General features: G+C 45.6%; 1 protein-coding gene across 1 annotated transcript; it reads right to left on the bottom strand.

The window, feature by feature from the left end:
- Positions 1-1010: 1010 nt before the first annotated feature.
- Positions 1011-1678, bottom strand: LOC115633607. The gene is made up of 2 exons (XM_030531042.1): positions 1260-1678; positions 1011-1206 (listed from the first exon to the last, which is right to left on the bottom strand). Exons 1-2 carry the CDS (start codon positions 1536-1538, stop codon positions 1042-1044), a joined length of 444 nt encoding a protein of 147 aa, XP_030386902.1. The 5' UTR covers positions 1539-1678; the 3' UTR covers positions 1011-1041.
- Positions 1679-15977: the final 14299 nt, after the last annotated feature.

Below are 15977 nucleotides of genomic sequence, written 5' to 3'. Positions count from 1 at the left end.
GTGTTTGTAAGCACCACACTGTGCGAAGACATTGCACAGCAATGCAAATATGTTAACACATTTGGAAAGCTGCAGCGCGTGTTTGCATATGTATACAAGTTCCTGCACCGTGTACGAATTCCTGGGCTATCGGTGGACTGCATCCGTCATGGTACACTGCTTTGAAGCCCAGCATCCAATTATACTTCCAAGGCGTCATCCAGTCACGCGTTCAGTCATTATGCACTACCATGTCCGTAATCTGCATTCTGGACCTCGTGCATTGCTGGCCTCAATTCGGTTGCAGTATTGACGGAAAACTGTGTGCAGCGTAGTCAGCAAATGCACCATTTGTTTTCGAGCCAAGCCTCGTCTTGTGGAGCATGTTATGGCTGACCTGCCAAAGGATCGAGTTGATGCTTCACATACCTTTATGGTCACTGGTGTGGATTTTCGTTTTTCTACAAAAGCGAGGTCCGCAATAAGGCACCAATAAAATGTTATATTTGCATTTTCATTTGCTTCGCCACCAAAGCTGTGCATTTGGAGTTCTTCTTCTTGACTGGTCTTCAAACCCGTTATCGGGCTATGACCTGACGTAACACAGCTCTCCACGCGCCTCTGCTTCGCGCGCGTCGCTTCCAGTTGGTCACTCCGCAGGTAGTAAGTGCGTTCTCTACCTGGTCCTTCCAACGTAGGCAAGGCCTCCCCCGTCGTCGTCTCCCCCCAACGTCCGCATCGAGAACTTTTTTCGCTGGAGCGTCTTCTTCCATACGCACGACACGACCTAGCCAGCTTAGCCGCTGGATGTTTATTCGCTTGACTATGTCAATGTCAGCGTAGAGCTCGTACAGTTCGCTGTTCCATCGTATGCGGTAGTCGTCGCCAACGCGTATGGGACCGAAGATCTTCCGAAGCATCTTTCTCTCAAACACTGCAAGAGCTGCTGCATCAGTCTGCGATATCACCCATGCTTCTGCACCATAAAGCAGCACGGGGAGGATGAGCGTCTTGTAGAGCGTTAGCTTGGTTTTTCGGGAAAGGTCTCTGCTACTCAATTGCCTACTGAGGCTGAAGTAGCATCGATTGGCTAGAGTTAATCTCCATTTGATTTCTAGGCTGACATCGTTGGTTGCTGTGACGGTGGTGCCAAGATACATAAAATCTTTCACCATTTCGAAAGTATAGTTTTCCACCGCGATCTGGGAGTCTGGTTGCCGCGTGTCCCTGCTAGAGGAAAACATATACTTAGTTTTGCTCTCATTTATCACCAAACCCACTTTTGCAGCTTCCTTCTCAATAGCCGCAAATGCTCCGGTGACGCCTCTCCTGGTACGGCTGATAATGTCTATATCATCAGCGTACGCAAGAAGCTGAACGCTTTTAAAAAAGATCGTTCCGCCTCGGTGTACACCAGCTTTGCGCACCACACTCTCCAGCAGGAAGTTGAAGAGATAGCACGAGAGGGCATCGCCTTGCCTGAAACCTCGAACGGTATCAAAGGGTTCGGAGAGGTCCTTTCCTACCTTGACGGAGCTACGAGTGTTGCTCAACGTCATTCTGCAAAGTCGCACTAGCTTTGCAGGGATACCGAACTCAGACAGTGCGGCATATACACGTTCCCTCCTCGGGCTATCGAATGCTGCTTTATAATCGACGAAAAGATGGTGGGTATCGATTTGAAACTCATGAGTTTTCTCCAGGATTTGGCGTAGCGTGAATATCTGGTCAGTGGTGGATTTACCAGGCATAAAGCCGCACTGATAAGGCCCAATCTGTGCTATCGCAAATGGCTTTAGCTTATCACACACTACGCTTGATATGACCTTATATGCGACGGAAAGAAGGCTGATTCCACGATAGTTGGTGCAGACCGTGGGATCACCTTTTTTTAAGACGGGACATAGGACACCGAGATTCCAATCATCAGGCATGCTTTCAGTTAGCCATATTTTGCAAATGAGCTGGTGCATGTACCCTACCAACTCATCGCCGCCTGCCTTAAACAGCTCCGCAGGCAGCCCATCTGCTCCCGCAGATTTGTTGTTTTTGAGCCGCTGGATGGCTGTTTCGACTTCGTCATGGCTAGGTGACGGTACTTCAATACCATCGTCGGCGATCGGTTCTGTGGGGTCATCTCCGCTGGCGGAATTGTTAACATCTTCGCCTGATAGAAGATTGGAGAAATGTTCCCTCCACAGTCTCAGTGCCGCTTGCCCGTCCACCACCAGATTTCCTTCCGAGTTCTTACAGGCTGACGCTGCGGGCTTAAAACCTTGTGTTAGACGCTTCACCTTCTGGAAAAATTTCCTAGCGTCGTTCCTGTCTCTACAAAGCTCCATCTCCTCTCGCTCTCGCTTTTCTTGCTCTCTCTTCTTGCGTCTAAAAAGCCGCCTCTCCTCCCTCTTCTTCTCCCGATATACATCATGCACAGCGCGCGTTGTCGCCGTCTGCAGGGTTCTTTTGTACGCGGCATTCTTCGCTGCAGTGGCTTCGCGGCACTCCTCGTCGTACCATTGGTTTCTCGGTAGCGGCTGTTGGAAACCAATGACATCTTCTGCGGCTGTGTGCAGTGAGCGGGAAATATGTGCCCAAAGTCCGCTACCAGTATCGGTTTCCGAGAACGGTTGAGAAAGCAGCTCAGAGAGTTGAGCGGAGTAAGCTTCGGCAGTCTGTTGTGCTAGCAGCTTTCCGACGTCTAGTTTTCGCTGCGTGTTGGGGCGTACATTTTTCGCCATGCATAATCGCATGCGGACCTTGGCTGCAACAAGTTGGTGGTCCGAATCAATATTCACACCACGGAACGTACGCACGTCCAGCACACTGGATGCATGCCTTCCATCTATCACAACATGGTCTATTTGATTTTTTGTCATTCGATCGGGTGACTGCCAGGTAGCTTTGTGGATATCAAGGTGTTCAAATCTGGTGCTACTCACCACCATGTTTCGTGCTGCGGCGAAGTCAATTAGCCTCAGTCCATTGTTGGATGTTGTCTCGTGGAGGCTGAATTGTCCGACTGTCGGGGCAAAGACGCGCTCTCTTCCAACCTTGGCATTAAAATCGCCAAGAACAATTTTAATGTCATGAGAGGGGCAGCGGTCATAGACTGTCTCCAGTCTCGCATAGAACTCGTCCTTGGTAATCTCGTCTTTGTCCTCCGTCGGAGCGTGGACGCAAATCAGGCTTATGTTGAAAAATCTCGCCTTGACACGGATGGTTGCCAGCCGTTCGTTCACAGGTGTGAACCTAGAGACACAGTTACGCAATCTCTTGCTGACCGCAAAACCGCATCCAAATTCGCGTCTTTCTGCATGGCAGCTGTAGTAGATGTCAAAGGCTGCTCTTTGGGAGCAACCCTGACCTGTCCATCGCATTTCCTGGATGGCGGTGATGTCAGCTCTTACTTTATTGAGAGCATCCGCCAATTGGATAGTAGCACCTCCTCTGTTAAGGGTCCGGACATTCCAGGTGCATATCCTTAAATCGTGGTCCTTTAAACGTTTGCTAGGGTCGTCAACTTTTGGGTGTTCCTTATCCGAGGCTGTTGTTATGTCCTTCACTGGGAGTAAAAATTTTCATGTGGTGGGTCCCAAGCCCTACGCACAAAAGCGCTGCACACATTTGCTCACTTACCAACTCCGGATGGAGCCGGAAAGCTACCCAGAGAGCACCGCGAGGAGGTCGTGTGTCAACTTGATGATGGCAGAGACAAAGATCACTCTGGCCATTTCCACGTTAATGGCAGTCAGAAGCTTTACATTGTTCCACCAAAATCCGAGCCCTCCTGCATTTGGAGTTGGTGAAGGATTTAACCACCGGAGCATTCTTAAATGCACTTAAACGCTTTGTTTTGACGCGCTGTCGATCTACGAGGATCTGGTCTGACAACGCTACAAATTTCGTTGGCGCACGGAACGAGATGGCTGAGCTAAAGCGTCTTTTTGAATCCAGCGAGCACCTGCAGGCTGTGCAAGAATTTTGCCTTGCTGACTGTATTGATTGGCGTTTCATTCCGCCGCGCTCGCCTCACTTTGGTGGTCTATGGGAAGCGGCTGTAAAGACTGCCAAGCATCATTTCTACAGATCCGTTGGACTATCGCTGCTCGAATTTGATGAACTGCGCACGCTTGTATGCCATATCGGGGCAATTATTAATTCTCGCCCATTGTTATCCCTTTCAGAACATCCAGCAGATCTCGATGTCTTGACTCCAGCTCATTTTCTTGGTGCTGCTCCGCTGTCAACGTACGTTGAGCCTGATCTGACGAAGCTCAATTTCAATCGGCTGGATCGATGGCAGCGCGTGACGTGCTACCAGCAGATATTTTGGGCTCGCTGGCGTGAAGAATACTTGACGCTTCTTCAACAGCGCTCAAAATGGCGAGTGTCGCAGCCTGGACTCTCCATTGATGATGTCGTTCTGGTCGAGGACGAGAATTTGCCGCCCCTCAAATGGCCATTAGCAAGGGTGGTCAGCCTCATCAGCGGCGCAGATGGCGTGTCGAGAGTTGCAGAATTGAGGACTTCCACTGGAACCATTCGGCGAGCCGTTCGCAAATTATGCCCGCTGCCGAAACAAGATGTTGTTGAAGACCCTGGTTCTTCAACAGGGGGAGTATGTTTGGTCATCCGGCCAAAAACAGCCAAAACCAGCAGCACATCATAGTTAATAAGTAACGTAAATAACTCAATACAAAGTGCTCGTTTTCTTGTCACTTGCTTTGCATAGCAAGCCGAGCACTTAACGTTTCCTTTTGTTGCTTGCCATAAATTTGCATAGGCTGCTGCGCAGCCGCCACATATGTACTAGTTATTGTCGCTATCTCTGCAAGTTAAGTTCGTTTTTCGTTATCGCATCTGGTACGGAGAAGCTTAGCTTTCCGTCTACCAGCATAAACTTTGTAAATCTCGGCGATCGCTACCTATGCAAAATAAACATCTGCGCACCTCTTTTAAATTGAACAATTTCGTTTTCGCTTATTTTGCAATTATTTCGCCAACATAATTTCGCATATTTGGAATCATAAAAAAGCTTATGATTAGACACTTGCTTTTAATTTTATTTTTAATATCGAAAATGACGAAACGATTGTGCAATTGTGCTTCTATTTAGTTCGGTTTTACATCTGACTTCAACTTAGGCTTACATGCTAAACTAAGCCTAAGGCGGCGAAAAAAGGGCGCGAGGCGACGTCCGCAAACGGCCGCTCTCGCGCTCTCTTTTCGCCCTAAACTAAAATTCAAATAATTCTCTTAAACTATCTTAATCTAAAGCAGCATCTGCGCCAACACCGGCCCCCTTGGAGGGACATCGTCCTTCAACGGGCAATGGCGCCAGCCGATGAATAGCCCTCCGTAGATTGCCACTACTCGTGGCGACGTCGGCCACCCGCACCTTCCCGTCTGTCCCGGCGTGAGTTGTGGTGACCCTGCCAAGTTCGGCCACCACGACGAGTTGTCCCACGACGACGTTGGGTTCCTCCTGGAACCACTTCGCTCGCACCTGGAGGCTCGAAATGTACTCCCGGGACCATCGCTGCCAAAACCTGTGCTTGAGACACGAGGCATTGCGCCATCGCCTTAAGCAGGTTTGGCTGTCGATGTCCGGGAGCGGTGGAGCTGGAGTCGCCAGAAGAGGCTGTCCGATTAGAAAGTGGCCCGGGGTTAGCGCCTCGCCGTCGCTGGGGTCCGCGCTGAGTGGTCCCAGTGGCCGAGAGTTCAGCACGGCCTCGACGCTCGCCAGCAGTGTTCCGAGCTCTTCTGCGGTCAGGAGCGCATTGCCCACCGTCCGTAGGAACAGGTGCTTTGCAGACTTGACACCTGCCTCCCATAGTGAGGCGCTCTGGGTGGTATGTACTCAAACTCGCATCCTTTTCTTGATGCGAATTCGCGTACGCCTTCCGCCTCCTTCTCCCATCTCGCTCGGAACTCCTGCAGCTTCCTGTCGGCTCCCACGAAGTTCGTCGCGTTGTCGCAGTAAACTTTGCGAGGGACGCCTCTCCTGCCGACGAACCTTTCAAAAGCCAAGAGAAAAGCATCAGTGGTTAGATCTGACACAAGCTCTAAGTGAACCGCTTTCGAGGCAAAACAAACGAAAAGAGCCACGTACGACTTATACGGTGGCTTGCCACGGATGCGGAGCGTTGGGCTTATAGGGCCACAAAAATCAACACCACATACTTCGAACGGGTGGAACGGCTGGAGCCTGTCTGCCGGAAAATTTCCCATTACTTGGGAGGCCAACCGGGGCTTCCATTTGAAGCAGAGGATGCACGAACGTACTGTTCGGCGACACACTTCCTGAGCGTTAACCAGCCAAACTCGCTCACGAAGCAGGCTCACCAGCGATCTAGGGCGAGCATGGCAATTTGACACATGCAAATAAGATACGTACGATCTTATGAATTGCGACTTTTTAGAAAGCAACAACGGAAACTTGGCTTCATACGGGATAGGAGCATTTAATAATCTTCCCCCCACTCTCAGCAAGGAAAACAAGAAACCGTCTTCTCTAAACTCATGTAGAAATGGACTCAGACGCTGTAAGTTAGCGTTTAGTGTTCTCTTTTTTCGAACCTTGTCAATTTCGTCACCGAACTCATTGTCCTGGATGACTTGAACCATTTTGTTGAATACCAAATTGAGTTCGCTTGGCTTGGCTATAGGATCAAAGGGCTTCGAGACCTTTCTGCACCTTTATATAAATCGAAAAACCCAAACGAACACCCTCAGCAATTTTGAATGTGACGAGTAGCTTTCGATAACTTCGAGAATATAATTGGCTTGCCGATCTGCGAGTAAAACTACAGCACACTTACGAATTTCTAGGGCAGCTGAATTTTTGGGCGGCTCGAAGTGAGCATTCACAGGCCAATTTTCTTCCGATTCCATGAGGAAGGTTGGCCCTGTAAACCAAATGGAGCTACGCAACTCATCTACATTACATCCTCTGGACACGATGTCTGCTGGGTTGGATTTCGTTGGGACATGTCGCCACGTTGCATTCTCGGACCACTCTTGGATTTGAGAAACCCTGTTTGAAACGAAAACTGACCATGCCGACGGATGCGACTTGATCCAGTGGAGCGTTATTTCCGAGTCAGTCCACATAACTATCTTGTCTATTGGAGAATTAAGCAACGGGCGGACTTGACGAATAAGATCTGCGAGAAGGTGAGCTGCACACAGCTCAAGACGAGGCAAAGTTTTCGTCTTGAGTGGAGCTACTTTGGATTTTGTGGTCAAAAGTGACACTTTCCAACCATTCGCAGTCGAAACACGAACATAAATACAGGCGCCATAAGCTCGCATTGAGGCATCGGCGAACGCATGTATTTGAATGGGTGACTGCGTATCTGTATGGACGAATCTAGGGACTTGAATACCGCTGAGGTTCAACAAATTCTGCTTAAATGAGTCCCAAACTGTATGAAGATTCTCAGGGATGGATTCGTCCCAATCTAGTTTTTGTAGCCACAAATCTTGCAGCAACATTTTTGCTTTGGTGATCAGCGGGCAAAGAAGGCCCAGAGGATCGAAAAGCCTGGCAGTCACCGATAATATGTTCCGTTTTGTCGAGCGGAGATCTAGGAAGGAATTTTCCAACTGGTACTGAAATACATCTTCCTTCGGCAACCACATAACGCCGAGCGTTTTGGTTGGGTCTGAGTCGACTGTGGCTACTGGAATAACTGTGCTATCAAATGCGGACAGTTCCGAGCAGTTCGAAAACCACTTTGCCAATTCGAAGCCTGCACTTTGAAGAACATGCGACACTTCTGCTCTAAGCTTTTTTAGCTGTTCAACGCTTTCAGCACCAGTTAACATATCGTCGACATAAAAGTCGCTCCGAATAACTTCAGCAGCTGTTGGATGTGAGGAACGGACCATTTCACTCAGCCTTGTTAAACACCGCATCGCCAAGAACGGAGCTGGCGACGTGCCATATGTTACAGTGTTTAACCTGAAGATTTTCAAAGACTCAGACGGATCTCTTCGCCACACTATGAGCTGATAGTTTCTATCTGCTTCGTGCACCATCACCTGACGGTACATTTTTTTAATGTCTGCCGCTAAGGCGAACTTTCGCAAACGAAAACGAAGCAGCGTAGAATAAAGCTCCTCCTGAATTGTTGGACCGACCATTAAGGTATCATTCAACGCAATCTGAGTGGACGTGCGGCAAGAGGCATCGAAAACGACACGTAACTTGGTCGACGTGCTTTGAGGCCGCAGGACACACTGATGCGGAATAAAATAGTGTGGAGTATCTGGAATTTTGTTGTCCGTTGAGGACATGTGACCGAGCGAAACATACTCGTCCATAAATTCCAGATACATGCTTTTCATTTGAGGGTCTTTTGACAACCTCCTTTCAAGCGACAAAAAACGACGTTTCGCAATTTCATACGACGAGCCAAGATTTTTTGGGTCAGATTTAAAAGGTAACCGTACCTGAAATCGACCAGACGACAAGATTTTTGTATTATCAACAAAGTGTTGTTCACAAAGCTGTTGCTCAGGTGAGAGAACTTTCGAATTATTAGGCAAGTCCTCAATGGACCAAAACTTTTGTATCGTTGAGTCTATCGAAAGTAATTGTTCTTCTTGGCAACTTAAATTCACTGCTCCTTCTATACTCGTTGTAGGTTGAGTAGAGCATCTGCCTGACACTATCCAGCCGAGAAGCGTTTTTTGTAATGTGGGAGACTCAGGGCCTTGCTTTATTTGGCCTACCGACAATAAGTCGAAGAATGACTCTGCTCCAATTAGCATATCAATTTTTTGCGGTTTATGGAATTGAGGATCGGCCAATTGAATATTTTTGGGGACCCTCCACCCGCTGGTGTTCACCGCTTGATCGGAATGATAACCAGAAATCGATCCCAAGATCCAAAAATCTGCGGAAACTCGCTACAATTGACACGCGACTTCACCACTGTATGAATTCTTTTCTTGGCACGCGCATTGGTGTCTCCAATGCCGCGCAAGACCATACACGTATCCTCTCGTCTGAGCTGTAGCTTTTGAGCTAGATCCTCAATCACAAAGTTGACTTGTGACCCAGAATCTAACAATGCTCTTGCTAAAACGAAATCGCCACTTTTCGTTTTAACGCTCACGACTGCTGTTGCAAGAACCACTCTATCCGAAGCAGTCGCATGCATGGCATGCGAAGTGGAAGAGCTATCTTGAAGATATGGTGGCTGAGAGGGTGGTGGTAACGCAAGATTTGTGCTAGCAGTATAAATATGTAGCAGTGTGTGATGAGAACGTTGGCACACGCTACATTTCTTTGCCTTACACTTCGCTACTGTGTGGCCTCGTCGAAGACAGTTTATGCACAAAGGCGCACCTTTAGCGAAGTCAAACCTTTGCTGCACTGACAAGGCAATATATGCCTGGCAATTGCCAATCGAATGGTCAGCTGAATTGCAAAATTGACAAAGGTTATTCTGTTCGTTTTTGGCAGCAACGAACGAATGATTTATCCTGCTAGCATTTTTTACTTTTTGAGTCTGAGTGTTATTGTTCGACTGGCTGCCCTTCGCTTGAGCTTTACTAGCTTCTTCAGCAACAATATGCTGGTAGCGTCTGTTAAGAGCAGTCTCACAATCTCGCCATAGTGGGAGCGTTGTGTAGTCGCGCTGCTCTTCCCACTTCTTTTTTGTGGTAGGATCGACTTTGCCCATAACTAAATAAATTAAAATGGCATTAGCGATTTTCTTGTCGTCACCAATTGACAGAAGTGAGTCATAGGTGGCCGACACTGTGTCGATCAGGCTTCTCAAAGCTGACGCAGATGGCTGGGAAATCTTTTGCAGATTGAAAAGTGTCGATATGTTATCGAAAAATATTAGGCAGTCATTATCGTACACCCGCTTTAGACTTTCAAGGGCTTTGCTATAATTGTCTTCCGTCACTTGGAAGGCGCGAACTGTGCCTAAAGCGTCACCAGCCAAACATGATATTAAGTGATTGAATTTTTCAACATCATGCAGTGTGTCATCATTGTGAACAAAAGTTTCAAAAAGACTCATGAATTTTTAAATTCAGAATGCTTACCGCTAAAAGTTGGAAGAGCGACCGCTGGCAATCGACACCTTGGCTTTTTTGAAGTAGGCGGTGCAATACCGTTTGCCGAACTTGAATTGTCGATGCTTTTTCTTCTTAGTTTTTCCAGCTGGCCTTTTAATAAGGATTTGGTCATAATGCAAGTTTCTTCCAACTCTTCACGGTAGTCATCTTCTGTATCTTTTGCTTCAATTTTGCTTTGCAATATATTTGCAGTTTCTATATGAGTTGTTAGAAGCTCTAACCTGCATTCTAACTCGATTGGCTCTAACGAAATCGAGCCTTCTTTTAATTGCCGTTGCATACGACATATACTCCTCATACAGCCCTCGCGCTTCCTTTTAAGTTCTTCGATCAAGTCCTTACTCATATTGATTTAAAGTTTTAAACTTGATCGAACGAAAATTGTCGAGTGACAAACGAGAAATCGAAAATAATATGCTGTTCTCAGCAAGTGTAGGGGAGCGCAACAGATGGTCGTCTAGCAGTGCGAACGAAAACGAGAAGAACTGCAGTTGACTGACCGTCGAAGGCAATACTTTGGAAGCAGCAGCGAAAGTGGCGACAAACGAAAAGAATAATTCTAATACAAATGCCTTGTGTGCGTTAGCAGAACAGCTAATTCTTATGCATGTATTATGCGAAGCGCAGGCAAACAAAAAATGCAGCAGCTTAAGCGCGAACACGACAGCAATGTATTAGCTATGTTATGTATGTGAGTATGTCGGTATATATTTACATATGTACTAACGACAACGGCGAATTTGATGAGAACAACGAGAGCAAGCAACAAACGAAAACTGCCGACGGTTGGCTGAGATTGACGTGGGGGGGATGCCGTATGTAAAAGTGGCTATGTATATTTATGTATGTATGTATGTATAATAAAATCAAACGACAATAAATTGGCACTTTAAATAATTGCCTATAGCGGTTCACTTTTATTTAATATTAGTACGACATGCGATTTATATTTGTGTTAATTATGCTCAACTATCTACCGTATTATATTATGGTCACGTATGTGCCAAAGGTTGAAAGTTGAAGGCCGAAATAAGCAATTCGCTGGTTAAATTCCACTTTCAAACTTTAGCACAGTACCTGTGAAGTCGACTTTGGCTCAGGAACTTCCCTTTGGTCGACTTGACTCATCCTCCAATAATCCAGTTGACGTGACAGCAACACACACAATCCCCAGTGCAGCAACAACAACACGACCGACGCGGTTCCGCACAAATTAAAGTTTTTAATTAAAAAAAAAACAAGCAAGTCCCTGCTCGGGCGCCAATGAAAATTTATATGAGTTTATATAAATTATTTAAACAAAGAAAGATGGGACGCTTGCTTTTAATTTTATCTTTAATATCGAAAATGACGAAACGATTGTGCGATTGTGCTTCTATTTAGTTTGGTTTTACAACTGACTTCAACTTAGGCTTACATGCTAAACTAAGCCTAAGGCGGCGAAAAAAGGGCGCGAGGCGACGTTCGCAAACGGCCGCTCTCGCGCTCTCTTTTCGCCCTAAAACTAAAATTCAAATAATTCTCTTAAACTATCTTAATCTAAAGCAGCATCTGCGCCAACAATATGTACAGAGTATTTCAAAGTCGGGACACCCGACTTTAGCTTAGAACTTTTCCAGATATCGGGGAATCGGCATCTGTCAAGTGATAAGGAGAATAGTCTATAAAGTGGTTTGCTAAGGGCATCAGCACAGAATTTCAGGACGCAGCTAGGTATTCCACCTGGACCGGGTGCAAAACTTTGCTTAAGATTTTGAAGCGCGGACAATATTCAATCTAGTTTATGAAAGGATGAACGTCTCAACATAAGGTCTAGTATGGAATTTGACTTTACATCTGTTCGAATGGCTGTAAGTACAGTCGCATTCTTTTTATCTTCAGATGATCTTCTTTTATCTGACGATAAGTCAACATGATGAAGATTGGGCCAATCACTTTCGCCGAATTTTAGAAATTAGGGCCATTAAACCACAGTAATGCCACAATTTCATCTATGTCAGTTCCACGACCTTCCGTTCCCGTCCCCAGACCCCTGCAGCCTTACCAACGAGCTTCTGATAACAACAACGATGAGTACATTGCCTTCGCTTACAACTGTGTCTTCGACTGTAACAACGACAACTACAACAACAACAACGGCAGTCTCTCAGCGCCCGGTATTGTCAACTCAGTGCGACCAGCTCCCCCTCTCTAAACCAAAAAGTACAAAGAGCGCAAGCAGAACGCTAATACAGACCGGTCACGATCGCTGTGTCCAAATTAAAAGAACACAATCAACTAAAAAAAACCAACGCACCTAAAATAGCAAAAACATCGGAAAACACTGTGCCAAATGAAGCGCTGAAAAACAATAGATTCGCGATTCTCAGCGAAGCCGAAGAAAATAGCGTTGAAAAACCAAAGGCCAAGCAACTAAAGCCGCCACCTATTTATGTGCGTCAAGCAAATTGTACAGATTTGGTTAAAAAACTCAGTAATGTTACGTCGATAAGAAGAGGTAACATCAATGAAATTAAAATACAAGTCAACGACGAACCAAGGTAGAATTGACACCTGACTCCATGCCTAAAGGTAAAAACGAAGTTCACCAAATTTATAAGCTGCAATATCTACTGCACCGTAGAATTACAGTTGAGGAACCGCATAAGCGAAATGGACCTGTCCAATGCACAAACTGTATTGTACCCTGTATTGTACCCTACGTGCAGTCTGCGTTGCCTGCGGGGATGTACACCCCTCTGAGCCCTGCTCCGTAAATAAGGAGGACCCATCTGCGAAGAAATGTAGCAATTGTGGGGAAACCATTCTGCCAACTATAGAGGTTGCCCTGTGTACAAAGAGTTAAAAAGTCGCATAAGCCAACAAAAAACCGCAGCTCGAAACCCCGTCATCCGACAAAACTTGCCGTATATACCACCAACTACGATTCCAGGAGTATCTTTTGCTCAGGCGTTAAGTAACACTTACAAGTCGTATGCCTCAGTTTCTAAACCGAAACTTCAACAAACCACTGCAGGAACAATGCACCATCAGGTACCGCAACAGAGGCCAGAAATGACTGCTCAGCAGCCCAAGGCGAATCCATCCCAATTGCCTAGTGGAATTGAATCAATTCTGGCAACTCTCACCAATACAATGGTAGCAATACAACAAACGATGCAGGAAATTATGCGCAATCAAAATCTCCTCCTGGAATTACTTATCAAACAGAAATCTAATTAAATGGTCTCTCTAAAAATATGTTTCTGGAATGCAAATTTCACAGCACAAATGCGAGCTCTTGCAGTTCCTCGATCATCATGACATTGACGCCATGCTCATATCAGAGACTCACCTAACGAACAAAAATTATTTTCATCTCAATGGCTTCAATGGCCTTACCGATGGTAAGGCTCATGGAGGTACTGGCATTCTTATAAAGCATCGCATCAGACACTATCCGCTGCCATCATTTGCTACAACTTATTTACAGGCCACAACAATTCAAATCGAAACTCAAAGCGGCTACTTAAGCATATCCGCAGTATACTGCCCACCGCGCTTCTCTATTTCTGAAGCAGAATTTATAAAATTCTCCGATCTGTTAGGTGACCGGTTTATAGCAGCTGGTGACTACAATGCCAAACACATCCATTGGGGATCCCGACTCATCACCCCGAAACGGAAGACAACTATATAACGCCATAATAGCAGCAAGAAACAAGATTGATTTTATTTCTCCAGGCCGGCCTACATATTGGTCCACAGATCCAAAGAAGCAACCCGACTTGATAGATTTTGCTGTTACAAGAAGAGTGCCACAGGCTTAGATTCGTGTGGAGCACTTATCAGACCTATCATCGGATCACTCGCCGATCCTTCTGTACCTTTGTGACCATCCACAGTTATTCACACATTTTCTAACTTCTAGAAAAACAGATTGGCTTAAATACAGGAAGTACATAAGTTCCCATATTGATGACTGCCCTAGCATTTATTGTAATAATGACATAGATACCTCAGTTGAAGCATTAGTGTTGTAATGTCACTGGCGGCAAAACATTCGACTCCAATAACTACAGCTAATAAACTTCACAAATGCAGCCGCGTCCCCATGCACGTTGAAGAGCTGCTTCGCAATAAGAGAAAACTTCGGCGGGAGTGGCAAGCCCACAGATCACCTGAATCGAAGGAGCGGTAAAAATAGCCAACCATCTACTACGCATGGCCCTAGAAGATGAAAACCACTGTGCTCAAATGGATTATATGGAGCAACTCTCCCCAAACAGCAAACGATTCCCATTGTGGAAAGCTAAATCAGGCGTATGTCCACCAATCGAAAGTGAATCACCATTACGTACACAAAGAGGAAAGTGGGCTCGCAGCAACGAAGAGAAGGTAAATGTATTTGCCGCCCATTTAGAAAAAGTCTTCGAATAGCTTTGTGCTCCCACCAACCAATTATCTTGAAGCTACCACGCCTATCGTATTTTAAGTTGGAGAAGTTACAAGTGTCATTAAGGACCAAGTTTCAAAGCAAAAAAAGGATCAGTTTTTCGAATATCTTTGATAGACACGGCAGGAGACTGATAGGTCTATATGATGATGGCTGAGACTTGTCCTTTCCAGCTTAATGGATTATTTTGATGACCGATTTTCTCCATTGTTGAGGAAAATAGCCCCATTTCATCACGGGCCACGAGTTAATTTCCCCCAAAATGATCATCGAATTGCCGAGCTGTGCAGTATATTTTCTCACCATTATTTTCAACAGCATGATGAAATACTGGAGTCATACCTACAGCAAAGAAGTTTCGCAGTTAGATGTAAAGATTTCCTCTCCAATTGGCGTACCCAAAGGGAGCGTGCTTGGACCAACACTGTATATTATATACACAGCAGATATACCGACAAACAGTCGTACAACAATTTCGACATTGCTGATGATACTGCCATCCTAAGTCGCTCCAAGTGCCCAAAAAGAGCTACATCATTTTACATTTTATCATCTCACCTCGTGGCCATACAAGAATGGTTATCAGACTGGCGCATACATGTAAACGAGCAAAAGTGCAAACATGTCACTTTTACCCTAAACAATCAAACCTGCCCTCCATTTTCACTAAACAACATCAATATTCCACAAGAAACCGAAGTATCATACCTTGGTGTCCATTTGGATAGACGGCTTACTTGGCGTGAGCACATCAAAAAGAAGAGAGATCAACAATCTAATTGGCTGATAAACGTTCGTTCACGACTAAAACTGGAGTACAAAGTACTCTTGTACAATGTTGTTCTCAAACCAATTTGGACATATGGCTCTGAATTATGGGGAAACGCTTCCATTAGTAATTTAGAGTAAATCGAGAGAGCTCAATTGAGGATACTGAGAACCATCACTGGGGCACCCAGGTACATAAGAAGTGATAATATCCCCGGAGATTTAAATGTGGGATCTGTTAAAGATGAAATCGCCAAGGTGAAAGCAAAGTACCAGCTTAAGCTTCGGAACCATCCGAACAGACACAGAATTTAACTTGTCAGGCTAGCCATACACGACTCCGGCGAAGAGACCTCCCCACCCAGCAATAACAGGGCCATAAAAAAAATATTTAATTGTAATAAATTAAATAACTGTATTAGATTAAGATTTTACTACTTATCGTAAGTCTCCTAGGGAGAAGATCCGATAAATAAAGAGAGCTTAAAAAAAAAAGTTCAACGAGAAACTAGATCAGCAGGACTGCAGTTCGTAGGCACATGACGCCAAACAGTATTCTCAGAAGCCTCTTGGATCTCTATTTGTCACGAATGTGGACAATGTGGATGAGTCTCTCTTCACCCAATACAACACTATATGAGAATCTTACCAGAAGTTTACACTTTCTATATCAAACTTACTCAGCGTGGCGCGA

The sequence above is a fragment of the Scaptodrosophila lebanonensis genome, unplaced genomic scaffold (assembly GCF_003285725.1).
Source record: "Scaptodrosophila lebanonensis strain 11010-0011.00,11010-0021.00 unplaced genomic scaffold, SlebRS2 tig00001487-arrow-arrow-pilon, whole genome shotgun sequence".
Lineage (NCBI taxonomy): Eukaryota > Metazoa > Arthropoda > Insecta > Diptera > Drosophilidae > Scaptodrosophila > Scaptodrosophila lebanonensis.
The sequence above is the reverse complement of the archived record's forward strand: the minus strand, read 5'-3'. Positions and strand labels throughout refer to the sequence as shown.